At 38.2% G+C, this 22,659-nt stretch overlaps 1 protein-coding gene across 2 annotated transcripts; it reads right to left on the reverse strand.

Annotated features, from left to right (window-relative positions):
* Window positions 1-222: 222 nt before the first annotated feature.
* On the reverse strand, window positions 223-22,160 carry YEATS4 (YEATS domain containing 4). 2 transcript variants are annotated; one of them, XM_060112898.1, is made up of 7 exons: window positions 21,895-22,160; window positions 18,662-18,781; window positions 15,514-15,580; window positions 15,315-15,409; window positions 10,889-10,981; window positions 10,712-10,799; window positions 223-876 (listed from the first exon to the last, which is right to left on the reverse strand). In XM_060112898.1, the coding sequence occupies exons 1-7, from the start codon at window positions 21,943-21,945 to the stop codon at window positions 707-709; spliced, it is 684 nt and encodes a 227-aa protein (XP_059968881.1). In that variant the 5' UTR covers window positions 21,946-22,160; the 3' UTR covers window positions 223-706. The 2 variants fall into 2 exon arrangements, with proteins under 2 accessions (XP_059968881.1, XP_059968882.1); XM_060112899.1 differs by lacking the exon at window positions 223-876 and adding an exon at window positions 9,841-9,941.
* Window positions 22,161-22,659: the final 499 nt, after the last annotated feature.

Raw genomic sequence — 22,659 nt, forward strand, 5'->3', positions numbered from 1 at the left:
CATGCATGAAGGACTGAATATTGTTCTGTGTGAAAACTAATGACACTGTGGGAGTTAGGCAGAACAATACTTAAGATATGAACTTGGCTGTCAGAGAGCTTCTGTATGCTACAGTGACTGCAAATAAGAGATGCATGGTCACAATATTATGGAGATACACAGTAATTGTAATGAGAGAGTTCGAATTGCTTCAAGGCGAAGAAACACATCAAGAGGCAGAAACAGCATCTGTAAACTGCATTTATTGAGTGCTTATTGGGCACTGGGCACATCAGATACAAAAGAGTTGGGATGGGGGCAGGTAAGAACTTAAGAAATTAAATACACACATTAATTTTACCACAAATTCTAACTACTAGGGAAGTACAAAATTCGTACAAGTTATACTTTATAATGAAATTTTGATGTCTGTCAAAAGGATAAGCTATACATACAATGCAATAAAAATGTTTTAAAATTGTGCTTAGTATCACAGAACTACCCTGAAATGGGTTGATAAAATGCCTATACAGCATTATACACATATATTTTACATTAAAGATTGCTTGTAAAGTACAAATACTTTGACCCCACTGCTGAGAAATCTATGGCTGACAACTATATGTGCAGTTCCTCTAAGAAACATCGCAGCATTTGTAGTCTATCTCTCCTTGAAACTCCACCTTATTTTTAGTTTCACTTACTATCGAGTTCTCTTCAGAACTGTTTATATTTCTTTTGTCTGATCATCTTCTTCGAGTTTCCTGATTTCATTTTTTAAACAATTTATAGTTTCACGACTTGCTTTTAATCTCTCTTTAAGCTCTGCAATTTCAAAGCTTGTTTTTTTTTTTGCAGCTTCTAATTTTTCTCTGGTTTTCACTTCAAGTTCTGCAACTAAAGAAAACATACACTTTTACTGATTTATTTCATTTTTCTCACATGTACAAGATAGTTCATAGAGCAATAAATGTGGCATTTCCTTAGGCCAATGTTTTCATGATGAAATGCAGACAGCTTAAGATATGTAACTTTAGACACAGGGGGGCGGGTAAGAAAGTCTGAACTCTCCAGAGAGGATCTAAGATGTTTTCTACCACTAAGAATGAAATTCTGACCACTAATATTTTAATTCACAGTTAACATTTTAAGACATAATGTCTTAAATTATGTCTAATTTCCTAATTATGTCTAATTTCCTAATTTGATTTGGAAATGAGGGAGTATACAGTCCAAGAAACATCCAGCTAATAAGAGTTTACTGGGCTTCCCTGGTGGCACAGTGGTTGAGAGTCCGCCTGCCAATGCAGGGGACAGGGGTTCGTGCCCCAATCCGGGAAGATCCCACATGCCGTGGAGCGGCTGGGCCCGTGAGCCATGGCCGCTGAGCCTGCGCATCCGGAGCCTGTGTTCCACAACGGGAGAGGCCACAACAGTGAGAGGCCCAAGTACCGCAAAAAAAATAAAGAGTTTACTAAAAACAGTACTCTTAAATTTATGTACAGGTAAAACTTACATAATCACACTGGTAAAACAAACCTGTATCTTTTTTCAAAAAGATGATATCAATAAGTGTCTAGGTTTGAATTCCAGCTCTATCATTTACTAGATGTGCCACTCTGAATAAGCTATTTATTATCTCTATGCTCTATTCCTCATTGCTAAAATGAAGATTATAATAGCAAACACCTCATAATATTATTTGTTTAAAAGATTTAAAAAGAATACTGTCGGGCTTCCCTGGTGGCGCAGTGGTTGAGAGTCCGCCTGCTGATGCAGGGGACACGGGTTCGTGCCCCGATCCCGGAAGATCCCACATGCCGCAGAGCGGCTGGGCCCGCGAGCCATGGCCGCGGAGCCTGTGTGTCCGGAGCCTGTGCTCCGCGACGGGAGAGGCCACAGCAGTGAGAGGCCCGCGTACAGCAAAAAAAAAAAAAAAAAAAAGAATACTGTCTGGCACATAAAAAGCCATATTAACTACTATTATTATTATTACTGAATATTTAAAACATTCTAGCTGGCTACATAACAAATTACAAAAGAAAAATATCATTACTGCAAAATAGACTGATTTAACTATTTAACTATTAAACTATAACTATTTAACTATTGATTTAACTATTCCACTTGGATAGTGTAGCATCAAGTTTTACAGAGAAAAATGACTACTATCATCCAACATTTCCACCTTGTGGACATTTCAGGTAATTGCTGCTGACGACTATTGAGGCACAGTTGTACTTTTGTTAATGTAAAAAGATCACTAATTGGAAGCAGTGTGGTTTGGTGAAGAAAAAAACCCAAAACCATTGAAATCAGAAAGACTTGAGTTCAAATACACCCTTGGCCCCTTAACAGCTGAATGCTGATATCTCTAAGTCTCCCTTCATCTGTTCTTTCTATATGATACAGTTAAAACTTCGTATTTCTCAGAGGATTTATGAGGATTAAGTAATATACCTAAAGCATCTAGCGCATTAAAAACACGCAATGTGGGACTTCCCTGGTGGCGCAGTGGTTAAGAATCCACCTGCCAAGGCAGGGAACATGGGTTTGAGCCCTGGTCCAGGAAGATCCCACATACAGCGGAGCAACTAAGCCCATGCGCCACAACTACAGAAGCCACCGCAATGAGAAGCCCGAGCACCGCAACGAAGAGTAGCCCCGGATCGCCACAACTAGAGAAAGCCCACACGTAGCAACGAAGACTCAATGCAGCCAAAGATAAATAAATAAAATAAATACATTTATAAAAAAACAAAAACAAAACACGCAATGTGTCCTTATTTTCCTCACTGCTGGTGCTTTCTTTTTGTGATATATTTTGTAACACAGGTAAACTTTTACATTGCCAAAACAATCCATATTTTTCTTTGTAATTTTTCATTGCTTTTATTTTTTAAATTATTTTTGAAGACAGGTAGTACATACACATGATACAAAATTAAAAGGCTGAAAAGTGTAGACAATGGAAAAAATGTCTCCATTTTATATGTGTATGACTGATTTACTTTGCTGTACACCTGAAACTAAGACAACATTGTAAGTCAACTATACTCCAATAAAAACAAAAACAAAAAAAGCCTCCTTTTACCTCTGCCCCCCACCAACCAGCGCTCTTCCCAGAGATAATCACTGTTAGGTTTCCTTGGTATCTTTCCAGAAATAATTGGTTCAGAGACGAGCATACACCTAAGTGTGACTTCTCCTCACCCCAACACAAGTGGTGTCACACTACCCACACTGCTCAGCACCCTCTTTCACTTAACATTACTACATCTGAAAGCTCATTCCATATCACAGGGCTGTCTCATTCTTTCAAAGGCTGCAGAGGACCTCATTGAATAGACATACATAATTCATTCATCTGTCCCCTCTGATGTACACTTGGAGTATTTCCAGTTTTCTCTATTACAAACAATGCTATAACGTGTGTGCTGCGCGTAATCATTTCGGTACACTTGTGGGCTAAATTCCAGTAAACAGTAATTGAAGGACATTTGATCTTGTAAATCTAGAAGAATGCCAAGTGACTCTTAGAGGTCCTCTTAATTTATAATCTCACTAGCATTGTACACCTATTTCCCTACTGCATCAACTTTTTGGTCTTAGTTATTAATCTGAAAGATTAAAAATGGTATTTCAGAATAGTTTTAATTTACATTTCTATTACTTCTGAGGCAGACAATCTTTCAATACGTTTAGGGGACATTCCTCCCTTTCTTTTTATGGATTGTCTGCTTTTCCTTTGCTCATTTTTCTTTTAGGTTATCGGCTCTCCCCACCACCCTTTTAAAAAATTGAGGTATAATTGACATATACTAGTTTCAGGTGTACAACATAATGATTCAATACTTGTATATATTGCAAAATGATCATCACAGTAAGTCTGAAGTTAACATCCGTCACCACATATAGTTACAGATATTTTTCTTGTGATGAGAAATTTTAAGATCTACTCTCTCAGTAACTTTCAAATATGCAATACAGTATTATTAACTACAGTCACCATGCTATAAATTACATCCCCAGGACTTACTTTTTAGTAGAAGTTTGTACCTTTTTGCCCACTCCTCACCTCCCGCCTCTGGAAACCACCAATCTATTCTCTGTATGTGAGCTTTTTTTTTTTTTTTTTTTTTTAAGATTCTACATATAAGTTAGACCATACTGTATTTGTCTTTCTCTGATTTATTTCACTTAGCATAATGCCCTCAAGGTCCATCCATGTTCTCGCAAACAGCAAGATTTCTTCTTTTTTATGGCTAAGTAATATTCCATTGTGTATATATGCATGTGTGTGTGTATGCATCTGTGTATATATATATATATATATATACATATATATATACACACATACACACACATATATATATATATAAAACACCTCTTCTTTATCCAGTCATCTGTTAATGGACACTTACGTTATTTACCTGTCTTGGCTATTGTAAATAATGCTGTAATGAACATGGAGTTGCATATATCTTTTCAAGTTAGTGTTTTTGTTTTGTTCAGATACGTATCCAGAAGTGGAATTGCTGGATCATATGGTAGCTCTACTTTTATTTTTCTGAGGACCCTACATACTGTTTTCCATAGTGGCTGCACCAATCAACACTGCACAAGGGCTTCCTTTTCTCCACATCCTTGCCAACACTTGTTATTTCTTGTCTTTTTGATAGTAGCCATTCTAACAGACATGAAGTGATATCTCATTGTGGTTTTGATTTGCATTTCCCTGATGTGTGATATTGAACATCTTTTCGTATACCTGTTGGCCATCTGCATGTCTTCTTTGGAAAAATATCTACTCAGTTCTTCTGCCCAATTTTAATTAAATTGTATGCGTTTTTTGTCCATTGAGTTGTATGAGTTCTTTATATTTGGATATTAACCCCTTATCAGATACATGATTTGCAAATATTTTCTCCCATTCAGTACACTGCCTTTTCACTTTGTTGATGGTTTCCTTTGCTCTGCAGAAGCTGTTTAGTTACTGGTTGTCAGTCTTTTTAAATGATGTGCAGGAGCTCTTTATACATTAAAGAAGCTAGTCATTTGTGATTTGAGTACAATATTTTTTCATGGCTTGTCTGTCTTTAGACTTTGTTGACAATGCTTTTTTACTATGCAGATATTTTTATCCCCTTGCTCTCCCCCTCTCTCTCCATATCAATTATAAAACATATGGAGTGAAAGGCACATTGTGAGATGGTGGGATACGGAAGTAGGAGATAGACAAGAAAGAAAAATGCATTACAGTGTCATGAGGTAATCATAGGGCGCTATGACATACCAAGGGGAAAGGGTGTGTGTGTATATCAAAGAAGGCTTCTTGGCAGTAGTAAAATCTGAATTGAGTTTTAAAGAATGAGAAAGGAATTAGGTAGATGAAGTGGACATAGTGGGCCTTGGAAAGAGTACAGAGAGATTTGGGAAACAACAAGGAGTCCTATATGACTGTAACAGGTAGTTTTAAATCTACTCAGGAAGACCTGATTTAACTCATTTGTCAGAGGACAGCATGCACTGTAGATACAGATTTTTGTGGTCTGATTTAGTCACTATACTTTATTTTTGACAAATCATGAGACTGCAAAGGGTACCATATATTGAAAGAACTGGGTTAATTACCAATGAGATGATAGGGGAAAACATTTAAAAACTTCTTTTAGCCTGTTCTGGTTTTCTGCTTCCAATATATTAAATGCTTATACATACATTTAAGAGATATATATATGGGGCTTCCCTGGTGGCGCAGTGGTTGAGAGTCCGCCTGCTGATGCAGGGGACACGGGTTCGTGTCCTGGTCCGGGAAGATCCCACATGCCGTGGAGTGGCTGGGCCCATGAGCCATGGCCACTGAGCCTACGTGTCCGGAGCCTGTGCTCCGCAACTGGAGAGGCCACAACAGTGAGAGGTCCGTGTACCGCAAAAAAAAAAAAAAAAAAGATATATATATATATGTGTGTGTGTGTGCGTGTGTGTGTGTGTATATATATATATACATGTACATATAAATATAGATAAAATTTCTGTTTTAAATTTCCAAATAGAGGGCTTCCCTGGTGGCGCAGTGGTTGGGAGTCCGCCTGCCGATGCAGGGGACGCGGGTTCGTGCCCCGATCCCGGAGGATCCCACGTGCCGCGGAGCGGCTGGGCCCGCGAGCCATGGCCGCGGAGCCTGTGTGTCCGGAGCCTGTGCTCCGCAGCGGGAGAGGCCACAGCAGTGAGAGGCCCGCGTACAGCAAAAAAAAAAAAAAAAAAAAAAAAAATTTCCAAATAGAGCCTCAATTTAGAGTAAGTCAATCCAAAGAAGAATTAATATTTTTGCAAAGCCAATGTAACTTACTGGTTAGAAAAATAGACTGTAAGGTTTTTTTTTTCCTTAATATTTACTTATTTATTTATTTGATTGCGCCGGGTCTTAGTTGTGGCAGGCTGGCTCCTCTGCTGTGGCATGCGAACTCTTAGTTGAGACATGCATGTGGGATCTAGTTCCCTGACCAGGGACCGAACCTGGGCTCCCTGCATTGGGAGCGCAGAGTCCTAACCACTGTGCCACCAGGGAAGTCCCTGTAAGGCTTTTTTACGAAGAGATAAAACAGTTTATCGGTTAAGAGCACACACTCTGTCTCAGTTTAAATCCTGGCTTTGCTGAGTGATTTGGGGCAAGATATCAAATCTCTATGCTCTAGGGTCTTACCTAGAAAATGGGCTAACAGTAGTACCTTCCTCCTAGGGTTGTTAAGGGTATTCAGTAAATTAAGAAATGCAAAGCACTTATCTAGTACATGTAAACTCTCTTCAAGCATTCACTATCATTTTAATTATCTCTTGTAGAAGCAATTTCTATTAAAAGCTAGATCATTTAGTACCTAAGTAAATTTCCATGGGTTTACCAGTATAAACATCTTTATCAACTTTTAATGTGTTTTAAATTTTATAATGAGCAACCTCTATCCTGGTTATTACTCTATCTAAAAATATTACTATGTTTTTAGAGCCTAAGTTCTGAGGACTGCTTAGGATAAAGTCCTGGCTCTACCACTAACTCATGTTAACTTGGGCAAGTTTCTTACTCTCCCTGTGCCTCAGTTTCCTTTTCTAAATGGATTACCTAATGAAGTTATTGTAGAGGTAAATGAGTTTATACATGTACAGATTTACAAGAGTAGAAACAGTAAGCACTCAATAAAGCTAACTGATATTATTACCAAATATTGAGTATAATGCTCTCAAACTGGTAAAAGTATACCTATCTTCTTTAGACCTTTGATTAATATTCCCAAGTTGTTTTCCTAAAAGGCCTACTCACACAAACAATTCATAGAACACAGGGTTCACCACATCCTTAACAGGTAAAACTTAAAAATTCCTTTTGCTTATTTGATACAAATATAACCACCCATTATTATTTGGTTTGCATTTTAAAAATTACTAGCAGGGTCAAATATTTTCCCTTTCTATTTACTAGTCATCTCCTCTTTCATCTGTCCATGTCTTTTGTCCATTTGTCAACTGAAGTTTAAAATTTTATTCTATTTTATTTATTTTAGGGTTTTAAAGATATTAATCCTTTGTCATATTTTCGACAAATTTATCTTTCTTTTTTTGCCCTTTTGAAATGCATAAGTTAAGTATTCTTTTGCAAAATCAAGTTTGCCTTCCTTTCAATGTGATTTCTTCTAACACCTCAAATTTAGAAAGTCTTCACTAGCCAGGACAGTCATTTCTCTAATTTTTTAAACAGCTTAACTGACTTTAAAAAAACAGTTAATAAAACTGGAATTTGTTTTGGTAAGTGCTATAAAGCAATGATCTAAATTAAGTTTTCTTCTCAAAAGTTATCAGTTGTGTCAATATCATTTACAGAATTATCTTTTTCTTCCTTATGGATTTGACACTGTTGAGAAAATAACCTAAAGATAATATAAAACATGCAATTTACTGATAAAAACTTCCCAAGGTTATAAAGCTCCACACATAAACTTTCACGTTAAAAATTAATTTGTAGAAAAGTCTTTTTATGAAACACATTTGTCTCTACTATTATACATATATGAATTAATGATATTATTTTTGTCGAAATGTGGGTACTTGAATTTAAAAAGAGAAGTTTCCTCGATGAATTGGGCACATTTCATAGTATGAGAGAAAGGAGATCTATAATGGAGAGAATATGACCAGTAACAAATTAAAATAGCATATGACTAGTTTTTTACCTTTTCAAAGTGATCATATACATATCTGTTTTATGTTCATAACAAAGTAGCCCAAGTATTTTTTCAGATGTAGAAAGTGAAACATAAAATTTTTTAATGAGTGTGCTTTTCAATTTTAAATGACTACCAAGTAGCAATTATAATCAGTATTCAGATCTTTTAACTCTTGGTCATGGTTTCATCTCATTCTCGCTTGATCCACTTCAACTGATCTCCTGTCCTTACTATTCTCCTTCAACTGCTCCTGTTAAGGTCACCAAAGACCTCCACCTTGCTATAGCCTATTTCTTGGCTCTGATCTTACTTGACCTATCAGAGGTACTGAACACAGCTAATGACTATTTCCTGGTACACTTTCTTCACCTGGCTCTAGGATATTATGTGCACCTAGTTTTTCTCCCTCCACACTCACTGTTCTTTCCTAATTCCTTTGCTGGTCATCTCCTTAATCTCTAAATGTTGGAGTGCCCAGGGCTCAATCTTTGAACCTCTTTTCTATCTTCACTTACTCTTGTGATGATACCATTTGGCCTCACAATTTATAAATTCACGTGTATATTAACTTCCACATTTATATCTTCAGCCTAGTCCTCTCCTTGAATACCAGACTTTGAGTACAATTCCCTTCTCAACATCTCCACTTAGATGTCTTACAGGTATCCCACATCCATCATGTCCAAAACTGTACTCCTAATCTTTCCCCTCAAAGCTGCCCCTCCCAGACTTCCCACCTCTATGAAAAGCAACAACAATTTTTGTTTGTTTGTTTCCTCAGGCCCCAAACCTTAACAGTCATTCTTTGTTCATCTCCTTCTTTCACATCTTATTATCAAACCATCAGCAAATCCTACTGTACCTATCTTCAGACTAGAACCTGACCCCTTCTCACCACCTCCATTGCTATCACTCTGGTACTACCCACAGTTCTATATCTGGATGACTGGAATAGCCTGCTAACTATTCTGCTTCTACCCTTTCTGCTTTACAGTCTACTCTCAACACAGCAACCAGGGTGATTGATCTTTTTAAAATATTAGTCTTATACTGTCACTCTTCTGCTCAAAACCCACAAAAGACTTTCCATCTCCTTCAGTTTAATGACTTAAACTCCCTATATTAGCTGGTCCCATAATAACTTGTTTGGCCTCATGTCCCACTCCTTGTCCCCTTGTTCACTCTACTCCAGGCACACTGGCCTTCCTGCTGTTCCTCGGATATGCCAGGCATGCTCTTACCTCAGGGTTCCTGCCCTTGCTGCCACTCTACACGTAACATTCGTCTCTCATGTAGCTGCATGGCTCATTTCCCCACTCCTTCTGGTATTTGCTCCAATGCCACCATTTCAGGAAACATTCTCTGACCTGATATTTAAAACTCTTAACCATCTCTTCCCACCAAAAGCACTCCTTCCCCTGCTTTAGTTTTCTTCATGCCATCCAATCACTACTTCACACTTCATTGTTCTGTTTATTTAATATTTGTCTTCTTTCCACTAGTATGTAAGCTCCATGAGGGCAGGGCTTTTGTCTGCTCTATCCTCTGAACAATGCCTGGCATCTTATTGTTGCTCAATATATACTGTAAGCAAATAAATGAAAGATCAAAGGAAAAACCGAATAAATGGTGACATAAATGTCAACACAGGCTTGGTAAGTAGATTTCATCTTGAATGACAACTGCAAATGGTTGGCAATAGCTGCATGAAACGATGTGTAGGGGATTCTGAGGCCTCGTAAGCTAAAGGGAAAAGATAGCATGACTGACTATCAATAAGGCGTTCTGGTCTTCACCACCCCAGCATTAATATAAAACCATGTCAGGTCACAGGTTAAAAAGAGAGAGAGGGAGAAACTAGTTCACCTTACACTCAAGTATAATTATGTTCTGCAAGGCTCTTCACACCGATTTTGTTAGCAAAGATAGTAAACAGAAAGTGATTGAGTGACAGGTTAAGCAAGATTAATGAAAAGCTATGCTTAAATGTAATTAGTGAATAAAGACAAACAGTATTTCAGAATGTGTCAGAGGCTGTCTTTTACCTTTTTGAAAGTAGGCCTACTTTGAGAACTATTTAAAACATCCTTCTTACCTGTTCTTTAGTAATACATATATATATATATATATATATTTTTTTTTTTTTTGTGGTATGCGGGCCTCTCACTGTTGTGGCCTCCCCCGTTGCGGAGCACAGGCTCCGGATGCGCAGGCTCCGGATGCGCAGGCTCCGGATGCGCAGGCCCAGCGGCCATGGCTCACGGGCCCAGCCGCTCCGCGGCATATGGGATCCTCCCAGACCGGGGCACGAACCCGTATCCCCTGCATCGGCAGGCGGACTCTCAACCACTGCGCCACCAGGGAGGCCCTAGTAATACATATATTGTATAACTCCTAAAAATTTTACCTGTATCTACTAAGGAAAAAAATTTAATAGTCGCTAATCATACAATCCTTTCACCATTACAGAATACATTATTTCTCAGGATTAATTATGAACTCATGGCACTTACATTCTGTTTCATGCTTATAGGCTCCTAAGGTAAGCTGACGAGATGTTGTTAATAATTGTTGCATCATTGCTGTTGGGTCTTGAAATATCTAATGGAAGAGAATGAAAAAAAAGCCCAATAACTGCAAAATCTACAACTTAAAATGCTTTAAAAACTCTCATTATAAAACCTTCTTACCATTTCATCATAGAACTCTGAAACCACTGTCTTTTTTCCCAGCATTGCATTGGTGTCTGATTGAAACAGCTTTAATAAGTGATACAGGGTTACCTGTGAAATAAAAACAGACATGACATCTGTGCAATGGTTTTTATCATCATCATGAGACATCATCATTTCTGTAACTGATTTACAGACTGAATTAGTAAACATATCAAATTCAGGATCTTGTTTCAACTACAACTTACTGTGGCAGGTCACCCAAATTCTGTGTGTACTTTTATTTTCCTATTAGGTATTACCATTTATCCACATCTATTCAATATGTATGTTTTGAAGAGGGTAAGCAAACATTAGTTACAAAGCATCTCTAGAGAGTGACTGTATATAAAAATAACACAAGATACAGCTATGGAAATTAAACTGGTAAGTCACTAAGATAAATTCTTTTACTTACCCAGGTGAAATTTGATTAACTGTGACCGTTAAAGTTTACAAACTTACTATGGCGAAAAAACATTTGATACTTTCAAAAGGAATGATCAATACTAAAATGCTCAGTGAGGACAAGTTAATTTCTTTAGTGTAATAATAAGATTAATACATTAGTAGCATAATAAACAAACACAAAGTTAGTCAGTGATAATTCACTTCGGCAAGAGCAATATGTCTTCAAAATATTTAAAAACAGATACAGTAAGACATCAAAGGAAAAGCTTTGCAGCACAATGTGTGATTATTTGAGCAAAACAAAACCTAGCTGGTAAAACATCAGAGTTCATGCTGAAGGTACAGAAACCAATTCAGAGGCCTCAAAGAATTTTCCAAAAAGTTAGCTAAAATCATCGTAAGGAGTATGGATCATATGCCATATTTAAAGCAGATAATTTGACAAATTTCTGGAATAGACAGAAAGCAGATGAGACTACACAGATGGGTAAACCATAACAGGGAAATCCATAACCTAAAATCTTAAAGAAGAAAACTGCATCAGAGGTGGGAGCCGCTGCCCCCAGTGGAGCCCCAGAGAAACTGTGAGCGTAAAGTTGGCAGGTACAGAAATCAAGAAGGCTGTGGGGCGGCTAGGCTGGCCAACCTTCCCTCCTTTCCCCCAACTCACAGACGAGAGAGTGCACCTCCTGTGGGACCTAGAATTCTTTACCCAATCAAGTGAGAGGTAAACAAAAATAAAGATGTTTTCAGAGAGCATTGGCTCTGAAATTTTACTTCTCTCGCATCCTTTCTGAATAAAGTCCTGCAGCAAAATGAAAAAAGAAACCAAGAAAGATGAAGAAAAAGGATCAGCTGTCATCACTAGGAGCTGACAGGCACTATCTAAAATTGAAAAATCCAACCATAGGGATTTAAATACACGAGATGAATGGGAATAATTTCTAGAGGAACTGAAAACAGTAACTGTGGTTTTCCTGAGGAAGGGGTCAGAGATGGGGGAAAGAAGATGTTACGGGTTGAACTGTATCCCCCAAAAGATATGTTGAAGTACTAAACCTCAGAACATGTAAATGTAACCTTATTTGGAAATAAGAGCCTTTTGCAGATGTAATCAAGTTAAGATGAAGTCGTTGGGGGGGGACCCTAATCCAATATGACTGGTGTCCTCATAAAAAGAGAAGTGACACAGAGACAGGGAGGGAGAGAAGGCCATGTGAAAATGGAGGCAGAGACTGGAGTTACGCTGCCACAAGCCAAGGAACACCTGGGGCCACCAGGAACTAGAGGAGGCATGAAAAGATTCTCGCCTAGAGGCTTTGGAGAGAGCACGGCCAACACCTTGATTTGGGACTTCTAGTCTCCAGAACCGGGAGAATAAATTTCTGTTGTTTTTAGCCACTCAGTTTGAGATACTTTCTTATGGCAGCCCTAGGAAACTAATACAGGAGCCTTGTACTTTTTATTTTTTAAATCTTTTTAAAAAACTATATGCATGTCTTTTATAATTTAAGAAGTATTAAAAACTACATCATAAAGCCTTCCATTCCCAAATTTATTATTCAGACCTGGAGAGGCAATCATGCAGATATAGGCAATGAATAATTTCAGGACAGATGTCTCTAATTTTCAGTGGTGTTTGAAGATTCTTAGAGCAATGTAAATGCCTATACTTGCCAGAGATATTTCTAGGAATAAAAACCCAATATTAGCATTTTGCTTTTAGAAACAACCATTCCTTTTACAGTGGTTTGATGTGTAATAGGTTACTGGATAACAGAAGTAAATCACAAGTTACCCATATTTTTTTTTTTATATTTTAAATAAACCTCATATGACTTATTTTCTGTAAGAGCCAACTATTCAAAAACTATAATGGTTTCATTATACTAAAAGAACATTACAGTAATTTGGAGGGGATAAAACTCAGGCCTATGTAGATCTATATGGAAACCTATTCAATAAAGGAATCACTCCAGAAAGGCAAAAGATCATATTACCCTACTTTCCCAAGAGTAGACTTTGAGAGTGTCTGATAATGAGATTACATTATATAATGATTTCTTTCAGAGATGTATTTTCCAGTTGAGGGCAGGATAGGAAGGAGAGAAGGGGGAGACAGATGAGGAGGCAGACAGGTAAGGCAGCACATTCTCAAAATAAAATGAATTCAAAGCAATCTTACAAAGTTAACAAGAACCTCTGCTCTAGTAACATGACCAACTTCTTCTTCCTCTCTCTCAACATCTGCCTATTCTGTGCTCTATTCTCCCTAATAGACTACTTTGGTTAAGGATAGGTGTAGTGTCTCATCTTTGTATCCCACCCCTTGGGCAACATCTTGCAAATATTCCTATTTAATAATTTCTTGTCAAACAGAATATAATGTCTGTGAGAGTATCCCAGAAGGACAAGAATGGTAGGAGACCTGGAAACCTTATCACATGGAAGATATTTAAATGAGCTATAGATGGCTCTTCAGGAGAAAAGAAAACTAAAGTATGAATAGTTATCAGTAAAAAGTTCAAGGAAGCTTAACATAAAGTAGAGCTTTCTTTTTTTTTTTTTTGCGGTACGCGGGCCTCTCACTGTTGTGGCCTCTCCTGTTGCGGAGCACAGGCTCCGGATGCGCAGGCTCAGTGGCCGTGGCTCACGGGCCCAGCCACTCCGCGGCATGTGGGATTTTCCCGGACTGGGGCACGAACCCACGTCCCCTGCATCGGCAGGCGGACTCTCAACCACTGCGCCACCAGGAAAGCCCTAGAGCTTTCTTAAAACTAGAACTACCCCAAACCTGAATAGGATGTTTCACTTAATAACGGAAGTCAATATTCTCTTCTTGCTATACTGGACTGCCTAAAGGAACTTCTATGTAGGAAGAGTATGGTCTACCTCAATGGGTCCTAAATATTACTGCACATCAGAATTACCTGGGGTGCTGGTCCCTCTCCAAACCTGTGAATCACGCTCCATGGAATGGGGCCTAGAAGTCTGAACTTATAAAAAACACCTCAGGCATTTCTAATGCAACTAGTTAGGAACTAATTCTCTGTATCACTGGCCCAGGTGACATCCAAATCCTTTAAAAGCACATTGTTTTACAAATGTAATCTGATAATTAAAGTGTCAATGTTTGGTGCTAAAGGAGCGAACTGAATCTAACAAGATGAAAATTAATGGTGATGAACATTAAAGCCCTGAAACTGGAGTTAAACACCAGCCACACAAATGTGCAATGAGAGCCTGAGTTGTGACCCTTTAGGTTTAAAAATAAAACAGGCTTAGTGGTTTTAGTCAAAAGCAAGAGTAAAGGAAGGAGTGTGAGGTCTGAATGCAAATACCTGGATTCAAAAACTAGCTCCACCACAATTAACTGTGTTTTTGAGCACATGACTTCATCTCTGAGCCTTAATATGCTCATCTCTAAAACGAGGATCTCACCAGCCTCACAAAGTTGCTGAGGGGTCAAAGTGAAAGCTTTGAGAGACTTTTTACATTATCAAGCAACAATCTGAAAAGGTCAAATAATGAAAAAGTCAGTGGTTATAAATAAGGATCCAGGTATAAGATAAAGCTGCTAGTACTGATGACAGTTTGAAAATGTAAAAAGACTTTCTAGGGCTTTTAACTATAAAAAACTGGACACTCCCATTTCAGAGAGCATATGGACTCCACTTGTTTGTTACTAATAACCAAACGATACTAATGAATTTAAAATTTTTTTGCTGTAGTAATCATGTAATTTCCATGATTCCTTTCAAATAACTGTTCACATTCTATCCCTTCTTTTTATACTTGAAAAACAAAAGAGTTTTGAAAGGCACTTCACTTAAAAATGAAAAACCTTAACTCATAGCAAGATACACCAAGCCATAAGCTTACATAAAGTATACCTGAATTAAAATGTCAACATATAACAAGCTATTGAATATTGTAAAATTTGCACAATTACTAAAAAATCCATTTTATATTTGCAGAGATTAACATTACTCACAGGTCTTTCATTAGGATCAATGAAAAATATTTTGATGATTATTTCAAATTCACCCCAACCTGTTTCAGTAATTTCATATGGAGGCTTAGTAACAACTAAAAGAAAGAAAAAAATAAAACAATTATAAATTGTAAATTACTGATAGTTCCCTAGCTCTTTTAAAATTTATAAGATTATGAATTTTAAAAAACTACTGTACCTCTTAAAGGATTGCCATAGCTTTCATGTAATTTAAATTGGATTTTCTTCACATATGCTGACATATCCTAAAATACAGAGGAATTAATTAATTAGTTCTGCCATCTACACATAACAATTAGGAAGGAAATACACAGAGCACCTGTGCCAATTTTACAAAATACACTTCCCCTTAAATTTTATGGAAACCAATTTTCTAAGAAACATGAATTATACCCTGGAGGTTTGTTTTTTATTTTAAACAAAGGAAGCCTGTGCAGAATTCTTTCAAAATTCATAATATATAGAAATATATGTCCCTAATTCATTGTTTTGCATTCCTATTTTTATATATCTCTGTAGACAATAATCAAAATCAATTTTTATTTTTCCATATAACAACAGTACTTTCCAATATTTTCTACAGAAATAAACATATACACCAAAGCAAATCTAAGAACTAAGCAACTTCAATAAACAAAATTATATTATACAAAAGTCAACTAAGCTAAGCAACCTAAAACTGTTGGATATAAAACTCTTCCTTCCCTTAATTATATTTTGAAGCACAAAAGCATATTCATTAGTTCCGGCACACAAAAGGGATTCTGCTAGCGAAGGAGGCCTTTTCAAAAATAATTCATTATAGAAAAACAGGAAAATGCAAAACAGAGTAAGTTGCACTCAAGAGTAATGTTCATTAATCTTTTTATTTGCTTTCAGGAATTTTTATGTGCTTATTATCTACATATTTTTTTAACTGGGATCCTACTGTAATAATATATTACTATCTGCCTTCATCACTTAACATTATTTTGTGAACATTTTTTCTGAGGCAGATTTTCATAAGCATCTTTGAAGACTATTTGGGGAATAATTTCATTCATTTTTTCTACAAATATGAGTGACTACCAATATTGGTAGATGCTATAATGATAAATAACAGAATCTTGTCCTCAGGGTCTCACTGTAAAGTGGGGGGCAGACAAGAAAATCAGCATTTCAATGCTGTAATCTGTAATCTGTTGTGTGCATATTAGGTCATGTGTTATGAGGACATTAGGTACAAATCCATAGGAAAGGCAGCTATTTTAGTCTTTGGAGATCAAGAAAGTAGATCTAAAGAAAATACACTTGAACTAAGACCTAAGGGAACAATAAGAATGGAGTGGGTGGGAAGAAAGGAAGAGGTTTAAGAGTGTTCCTTTGGGAAACTGAGAGTAATTTAGTATTGGTAAAATGTAGGATATAAAGAAATGAGGCAAACACAGACAAGGGACAAGGCTGCAGAGATAGGATAGGGAAAGGTCATGGCAGGCCTTCTAAACATGACAGCTTTATGATGAGGGCAATAGGTAGTCACTGAAGGTGTTTTTTTTGTTTGTTTGTTTGTTTTTAACAGCTCTATTGAGATATTCACATACTACACAAATCACCCATTTAAAGTTCACCATTCAATGGTTTTTAATATATTCACAGAGTCGTACAACTATCACCACAATCAATTTGAGAACATTTTATCACACAAAAGGAAACCTCATACCAGTTCTTCCTCCCACCCGCTATCAACCACTAATCTAGGTTCTATGTCTACGGATTTGCCTATTATGGACATTTTATAAAAATGGAATTATACAGTATGTGGCTTTTGTGTCTGGCTTCTTTCACTTGCCATGTTTCCTAATTTCTTCCATGTGTTAGTAGCATGCATCAATACTTTATTTTATTCCTTAATAATATTCCACTATATGGATATACTACATTTTATTTATCCATTCATCAGTTTAGAGACATTTGGGCTATTATGAATAAGGTCACTACAAACATTCATATACAAGTTTTTGTGTGGACTTTGAAGGGTTTTTTTTTCCTTCATCTTTTAACTTTATTTAATAGAGAATAGTATAAATGCTGAAAAAAAACAACATTATCAAGCTTAATTGGTTTCAACATGTATTAACTCAGTCTTTTGGTGGAATATATGAAGAAAAGATAAATAGAACTCAAAAGTCAACTGCCTTATTCTTTGTCCTTGAAATTAAGATAACTTTGGGTTGCATCCCTACTTGATGTCCTGTAGATGTTTGACTTCAGCTCAAGAGCTCTACATTCAAGTGGTCACCTTTAAATTGAGGCTACAGCTGCAATGAGTTCAGTTACTGTAAACTGTCCTACATGGCAGTTTAATGTGTGGCATATTGCCCTTCTTTCGATTTACCTCTAAATTTATCATCTCTTAATTTATTAAATGTGACTGAACATACTGTGGGGTACATGGAAAGAAAGAGTATTCAGCATTGGAAGTAATTTTGAATGATAAGTCAGCATTTCTACCCTTAAAATTGACACTATAAAGTTATTTTGAATCATTATTAAATTTATTTTAAAAATGTGACCCCTTGATAAAGTAAAAGTATGTCCAAAATTCTAGTCTCTTACATGTGGTAAAATATAATTCAAAGTGTTTGAAGCAGACTACCTTTATCACCATCAAGCTGTGAATCTACCCTTGGGTTATTTGGCACCATTTTCATCTTTTCAGAAGTAACAACTCTTCTGTGATATCTCTAACTGCTTTTTCAGATGTTTCTAAAAGGTGACGAATGATTACAATGATAACATAAATTCTCACCTGCCTTCTTGCTTCCACTATATTGGAACAATGATATTTGAAATACAGAATGAAGGGTTTTAAATAGAGGAATAGTTTATTCATTCAGTAAGTATCTGTTGAATACCCACTATGTACTTACTGCATTCCAGGCATTAGAGATTCAGTAGCAAAACCAAATTACCAGCAGCTAGATTATGTAGCAGTTTGTCTTTCATCTCTTCTCATGGTCTGATTACCAAATTATCACTTAAATTTACTATTCCTGAAATATCTGATTATATACTAGGCTACCTTAAGGTGTGGTGATTGGAAGACGTACTGTGCACATAGCTTAGTTCTTTTCACCGTAACATAATTTTAATTAGAAAACATTTTTGGAAAGTTGATTCTACTAACAATTGTAGAAAGATGACAGCTCTTACTTTATTCTTTCAACTTTTTTGGTAACATTTCTACAATGGGCCAATTTTATTATCAGTTACTATACAATATTACAATTTAACTCTGAGCAAAAGAAACTAGTTTCAAAAAAGTTTTAGGAAAAACAATTACCTACCTCATTTCTATATGGTTTTACATATACTGTCCACTGATGGGTGTGCCCGTCCTCTTCTCTTTTCTTTCCAAAATATCGAGCAACATTACCATAAACTATTGGTTTAACGATTGTAACCCCCTACAAGAAAACAATTTCAACACCAGTTAACATTGTATTGGGCTTCCCTGGTGGCTCAGTGGTTAAAAATCCGCCTGCCAATGCAGGGGACACGGGTTCGAGCCCTGGTCTGGGAAGATCCTATAGGCCGTGGAGCAACTAAGCCCGTGCGCCACAACTACTGGGCCTGCACTCTAGAGCCCGCGAGCCACAACTACTGAAGCCCGCGCACCTAGAGCCCGTGCTCTTCAACAAGAGAAGCCACCGCAATGAGAAGCCTGCGCACGACGACGAAGAGTAGCCCCGCCTCGTTGCAACTAGAGAAAACCCGTGTGCAGCAACGAAGACCTAACGCAGCCGAAAATAAATTTAAAAAACAAACAAAAAAACCCACATTGTATTATTACCCAAATAAACAGAATTAGAACTCTGAAAGCTTGTTTTAAGAAATGGCAGGCAGTCTAACAACCTAGAGTTTACTTATAACATGGATTTCCCTCAACAAATCGTTTCCAGACAATTAGCCTCATTTCATAATAACCACAAATAACTAAACACCACATTAATGTTCCCACTTTGAAAACGTGTATTTAAATCATGTGGAGTACTTTGAGAGTTCCTTTTTTCTTTCTCTCTCTTTTTTATTTAAAGAAACAGAAAAAGCTCTATTTACAAACTTTAAAGAGCAGTCTGGAATAACGCTCACCAACTTTACCATCACCTGATGGTAATGTCCTTATCAGCTTACACCAGGGTTCTCCAAAGCACAGTACAAAAATTAAAGACAGTTTGGAAGGGGATTTTAGGTAGAATAAGGGCAAACATTTTCATTTTATTACTTGTGTTTAATCTGTATTAGAAAAACTGTAACTATAACTAGCAATTCAAACCCACAATTTCAAAAATAGTAATGCTTAGGAAGGGACTTTAAAAAATTGATTTAGGGCTTCCCTGGTGGCGCAGTGGTTGACAGTCCGCCTGCCGATGCAGGGGACACGGGTTCGTGCTCTGGTCCGGGAAGATCCCACATGCCGCGGAGCGGCTGGGCCCGTGAGCCATGGCCGCTGAGCCTGTGCGTCTGCAGCCTGTGCTCCACAGTGGGAGAGGCCACAACAGTGAAAGGCCCGCATACCACACACACACAAAAAAAATTGATTTAAACAAAAATGTTAAATACTACATTCAGATAATGGCAAAGAGGCACTTGGATGACTCAAGCTCAGTAAACCCTGGACTGATGGCATGTGTGCTATATTTGTGTTCAGTCTGAGATGTACATACATGTTTCTCATCACATCCGGTTAAGTGTAAAGGCAGATTATGATGGAAAGGAGATAGAAAAAATTCCAAGTGAAGAAAATTGCTGAATGTTGCACATGAATTTGAGACCAATTGTTCAATAGTAAGACTGTATCTGAAGGTCAAAGAGCAAGATATATCATCACATGTGAAAAGTGCTGTGCCAATGTAATCAACAATTAATAAGAAATGAGGAAAAGCAGTGAACAAATGGAAAAACTTTTCATTGTGACTAGATAATTCACAAATAAAACCAATACCTATTAGCCTAAAGTTAGTTCAGAAGAAGGCAAGTGGTTTGTACACAAACTTAAAAAAAAAAAAAAATCACAGCAAGTGCCCTTTTGTGGCACCCAAAGATGGGGCCTCACATTCAAGGTCCGAGTGAGTAAGTACAAGGAGCACTGACATGGTGAGGGATAATAGATCCTGAAATGCTACAGTGTTGCTAGGAACTTGGGGAGTTCCTCAATGATGAAAAGCGGGCTCATCTGCCAAAAGACTTTCTACCTGGATCAAATTTATCTAAATTGGGAAAAGATGCTTACAAGACCACATAACAATCAGCACGGAGAAGAAATAAGTCCCTAATTTTAAAGTTTTACATGACTAACTCGGACCCATTTTCGGTGGAAAAGCATTTGAGGACTACAGGTCTAATCTCAAGTGATTTTGGACTTAAAAGACTTTTAGAACCTAACATGATTACAAGTAGAGAGAGTTCTATAAGTTCTTCTCCAAAAGCTAGTGTTCTAATCCTTTGTTCAGTAGTACTTTCTTATCATTCCAAAACCTCGCCCAAAAGTGGGGGAAAACGTATGTTTATGAACCTTATGGTACTATGAATTTTACCTGGCATCTGTTCCCCCTTCCATTAAATTTCAGTAGCTTTTGAAACTTTCAAAGCACTGTGTATGACAATTGTATATTCAGTATAAAATGTGAAAACAATATGACATAGAGAAGGACTCAAAAAAAAAAAAAACCTAGATCAACTAGATTGGTGCAGAAGTGGGTGATTTCTTTCATAAAAAATTTTCCTTTCTGTGGTAAATAAAAATCAGAAGGGGTAAAAATAGGTGTTATATCAGGAACCAGTTGGTCGTCTCATAAAAAATTAATGTGCCAGGGGATGTAGTAAAGTGGGAGGGAAATGTGTCACAGTGTCATACATTACGTTAGGCTCTATGATCACTTTAATTAAAAACTAAGAAGCTATCATGTACTGAATGTTCCCTATGTGCCAGGCAGTGTTATATTCTTTGCATGCCTTGATTAGTATCTTGGCTGTAGCCTTGGGACTTTAGGAACACCATGAACTTGGGGAAGTCTTCTGAACTTTTCTAGTTGTAAATACTGGGGGTGATACTGCCTTTGTAGGGACTGAATCAGAGAATCGGGTAAAGCGTCCACCCACTGTGCTTACTTCGTACGGTATCTGCTACTGTTATTATCCTCACAATAGGTGGGTACCGCCCTCCCCACCGCCTTTTTACAGGTGACCCGGGTTGGCTGAGGACGAGCAGCAAACCAGGATCTCCCAGCCCCGCAAGTGGCTTTTCCCTCAGCAACAATGTCCAGCTCTCCCCCAGGCACCACCGATTATGTCTGTTTTTTGTCTGGGATGGAAGGGAGGCGGTGACACATGAAGTTGGGGCCAAATGAAATCATGATTTTCCCTCTGGGGCTTTGACTCGCCGTCCGCCTGGAAACCGCGGCTCCAGCCCGAGGCGAGAAGGCGCGAGAGGAAACAGGCAGGCCCTCTCCAGGCCGCGCCAGGAGGAGCCGGGGCGAGAGAGCCACTCCCGGAGGGGAGGCGCGGGCCGGGCACTGACCTTCACTCTCCCGCCGGAGTCAGGCCCAAATTCGGCCATTCTCTTGAACATATTGTCCTACGGAAGAAGCCGCCGCCGCCAGGGAAAGAGACCGGGGCCGGCGGACTCGCCGCTCCGCTCAGAGGCCCCGCGCGGGCCCAGGAGGAGGATTTCCGGCCGAAGGAGGACGAGTCAGCTGAGCTCGGGGTGCTGAGGGATCGCCAACGCCTCACAGCGGAGGGCGTCGCGGAAGCCCACTCACCCCCGCGCGGTTGGAGAGCGGGATGGGAAGGATGGCAGCGGCGACCTCTTGTGCGCAGGCGCGACGAGCTCGCGCACAGTGCGCACGCGCCGAGCCGCTGCTTTTAGGCGAAGGGAAGACCGGTCTTGGTTGCCAGTGCCTGTCGACAAGCCAGACCGCCTGGCTTCGTAATGACCGAGAAACTGTCTTTTGGAGGTAATACCTTGCCATCGCCAAAGCATGACAGTTCTGAAATTAAGTTCATGAAATCTCTCCCACCGACAGCTTTTCTTTTTGTTCATCCAGATGTCCTCAGACTTTCAGGCTTGAACCGCTAATTTCGTTTTTTTATTTACTCCCTTCTTCCTCTCCTTCCTTCCTTTCTACTCATTTTGTATTCTCAGGCCCATAACGTGACGCAAACCTCCCCTCCCTTGCCCTTCTGTGGTACTAACTACTTTGCAGGTTAGTGCAGTGCTAAATGAATGACCTCCAATTTAATTGAAATATGAGGTGATAGTCAGAGGTTCGCTCTTCCTTTTCTT

Source organism: Mesoplodon densirostris, chromosome 11 (genome assembly GCF_025265405.1).
Source record: "Mesoplodon densirostris isolate mMesDen1 chromosome 11, mMesDen1 primary haplotype, whole genome shotgun sequence".
NCBI classification, from domain to species: Eukaryota; Metazoa; Chordata; class Mammalia; order Artiodactyla; family Ziphiidae; genus Mesoplodon; species Mesoplodon densirostris.

What these genes read in the sequence shown, in the direction of transcription:
- YEATS4 (XM_060112898.1), bottom strand. Translation starts at nt 21,945, where the DNA reads ATGTTCAAGAGAATGGCCGAATTTGGGCCTGACTCCGGCGGGAGAGTG. An exon ending in TTGATCCTAATGAAAGACCT is followed by an intron (nt 10,982 to 15,314) that starts GTGAGTAATGTT and finishes TTTATTTCACAG; the next exon opens with GTAACCCTGTATCACTTATT. An exon ending in CAGAGTTCTATGATGAAATG is followed by an intron (nt 10,800 to 10,888) that starts GTAAGAAGGTTT and finishes CTCTTCCATTAG; the next exon opens with ATATTTCAAGACCCAACAGC.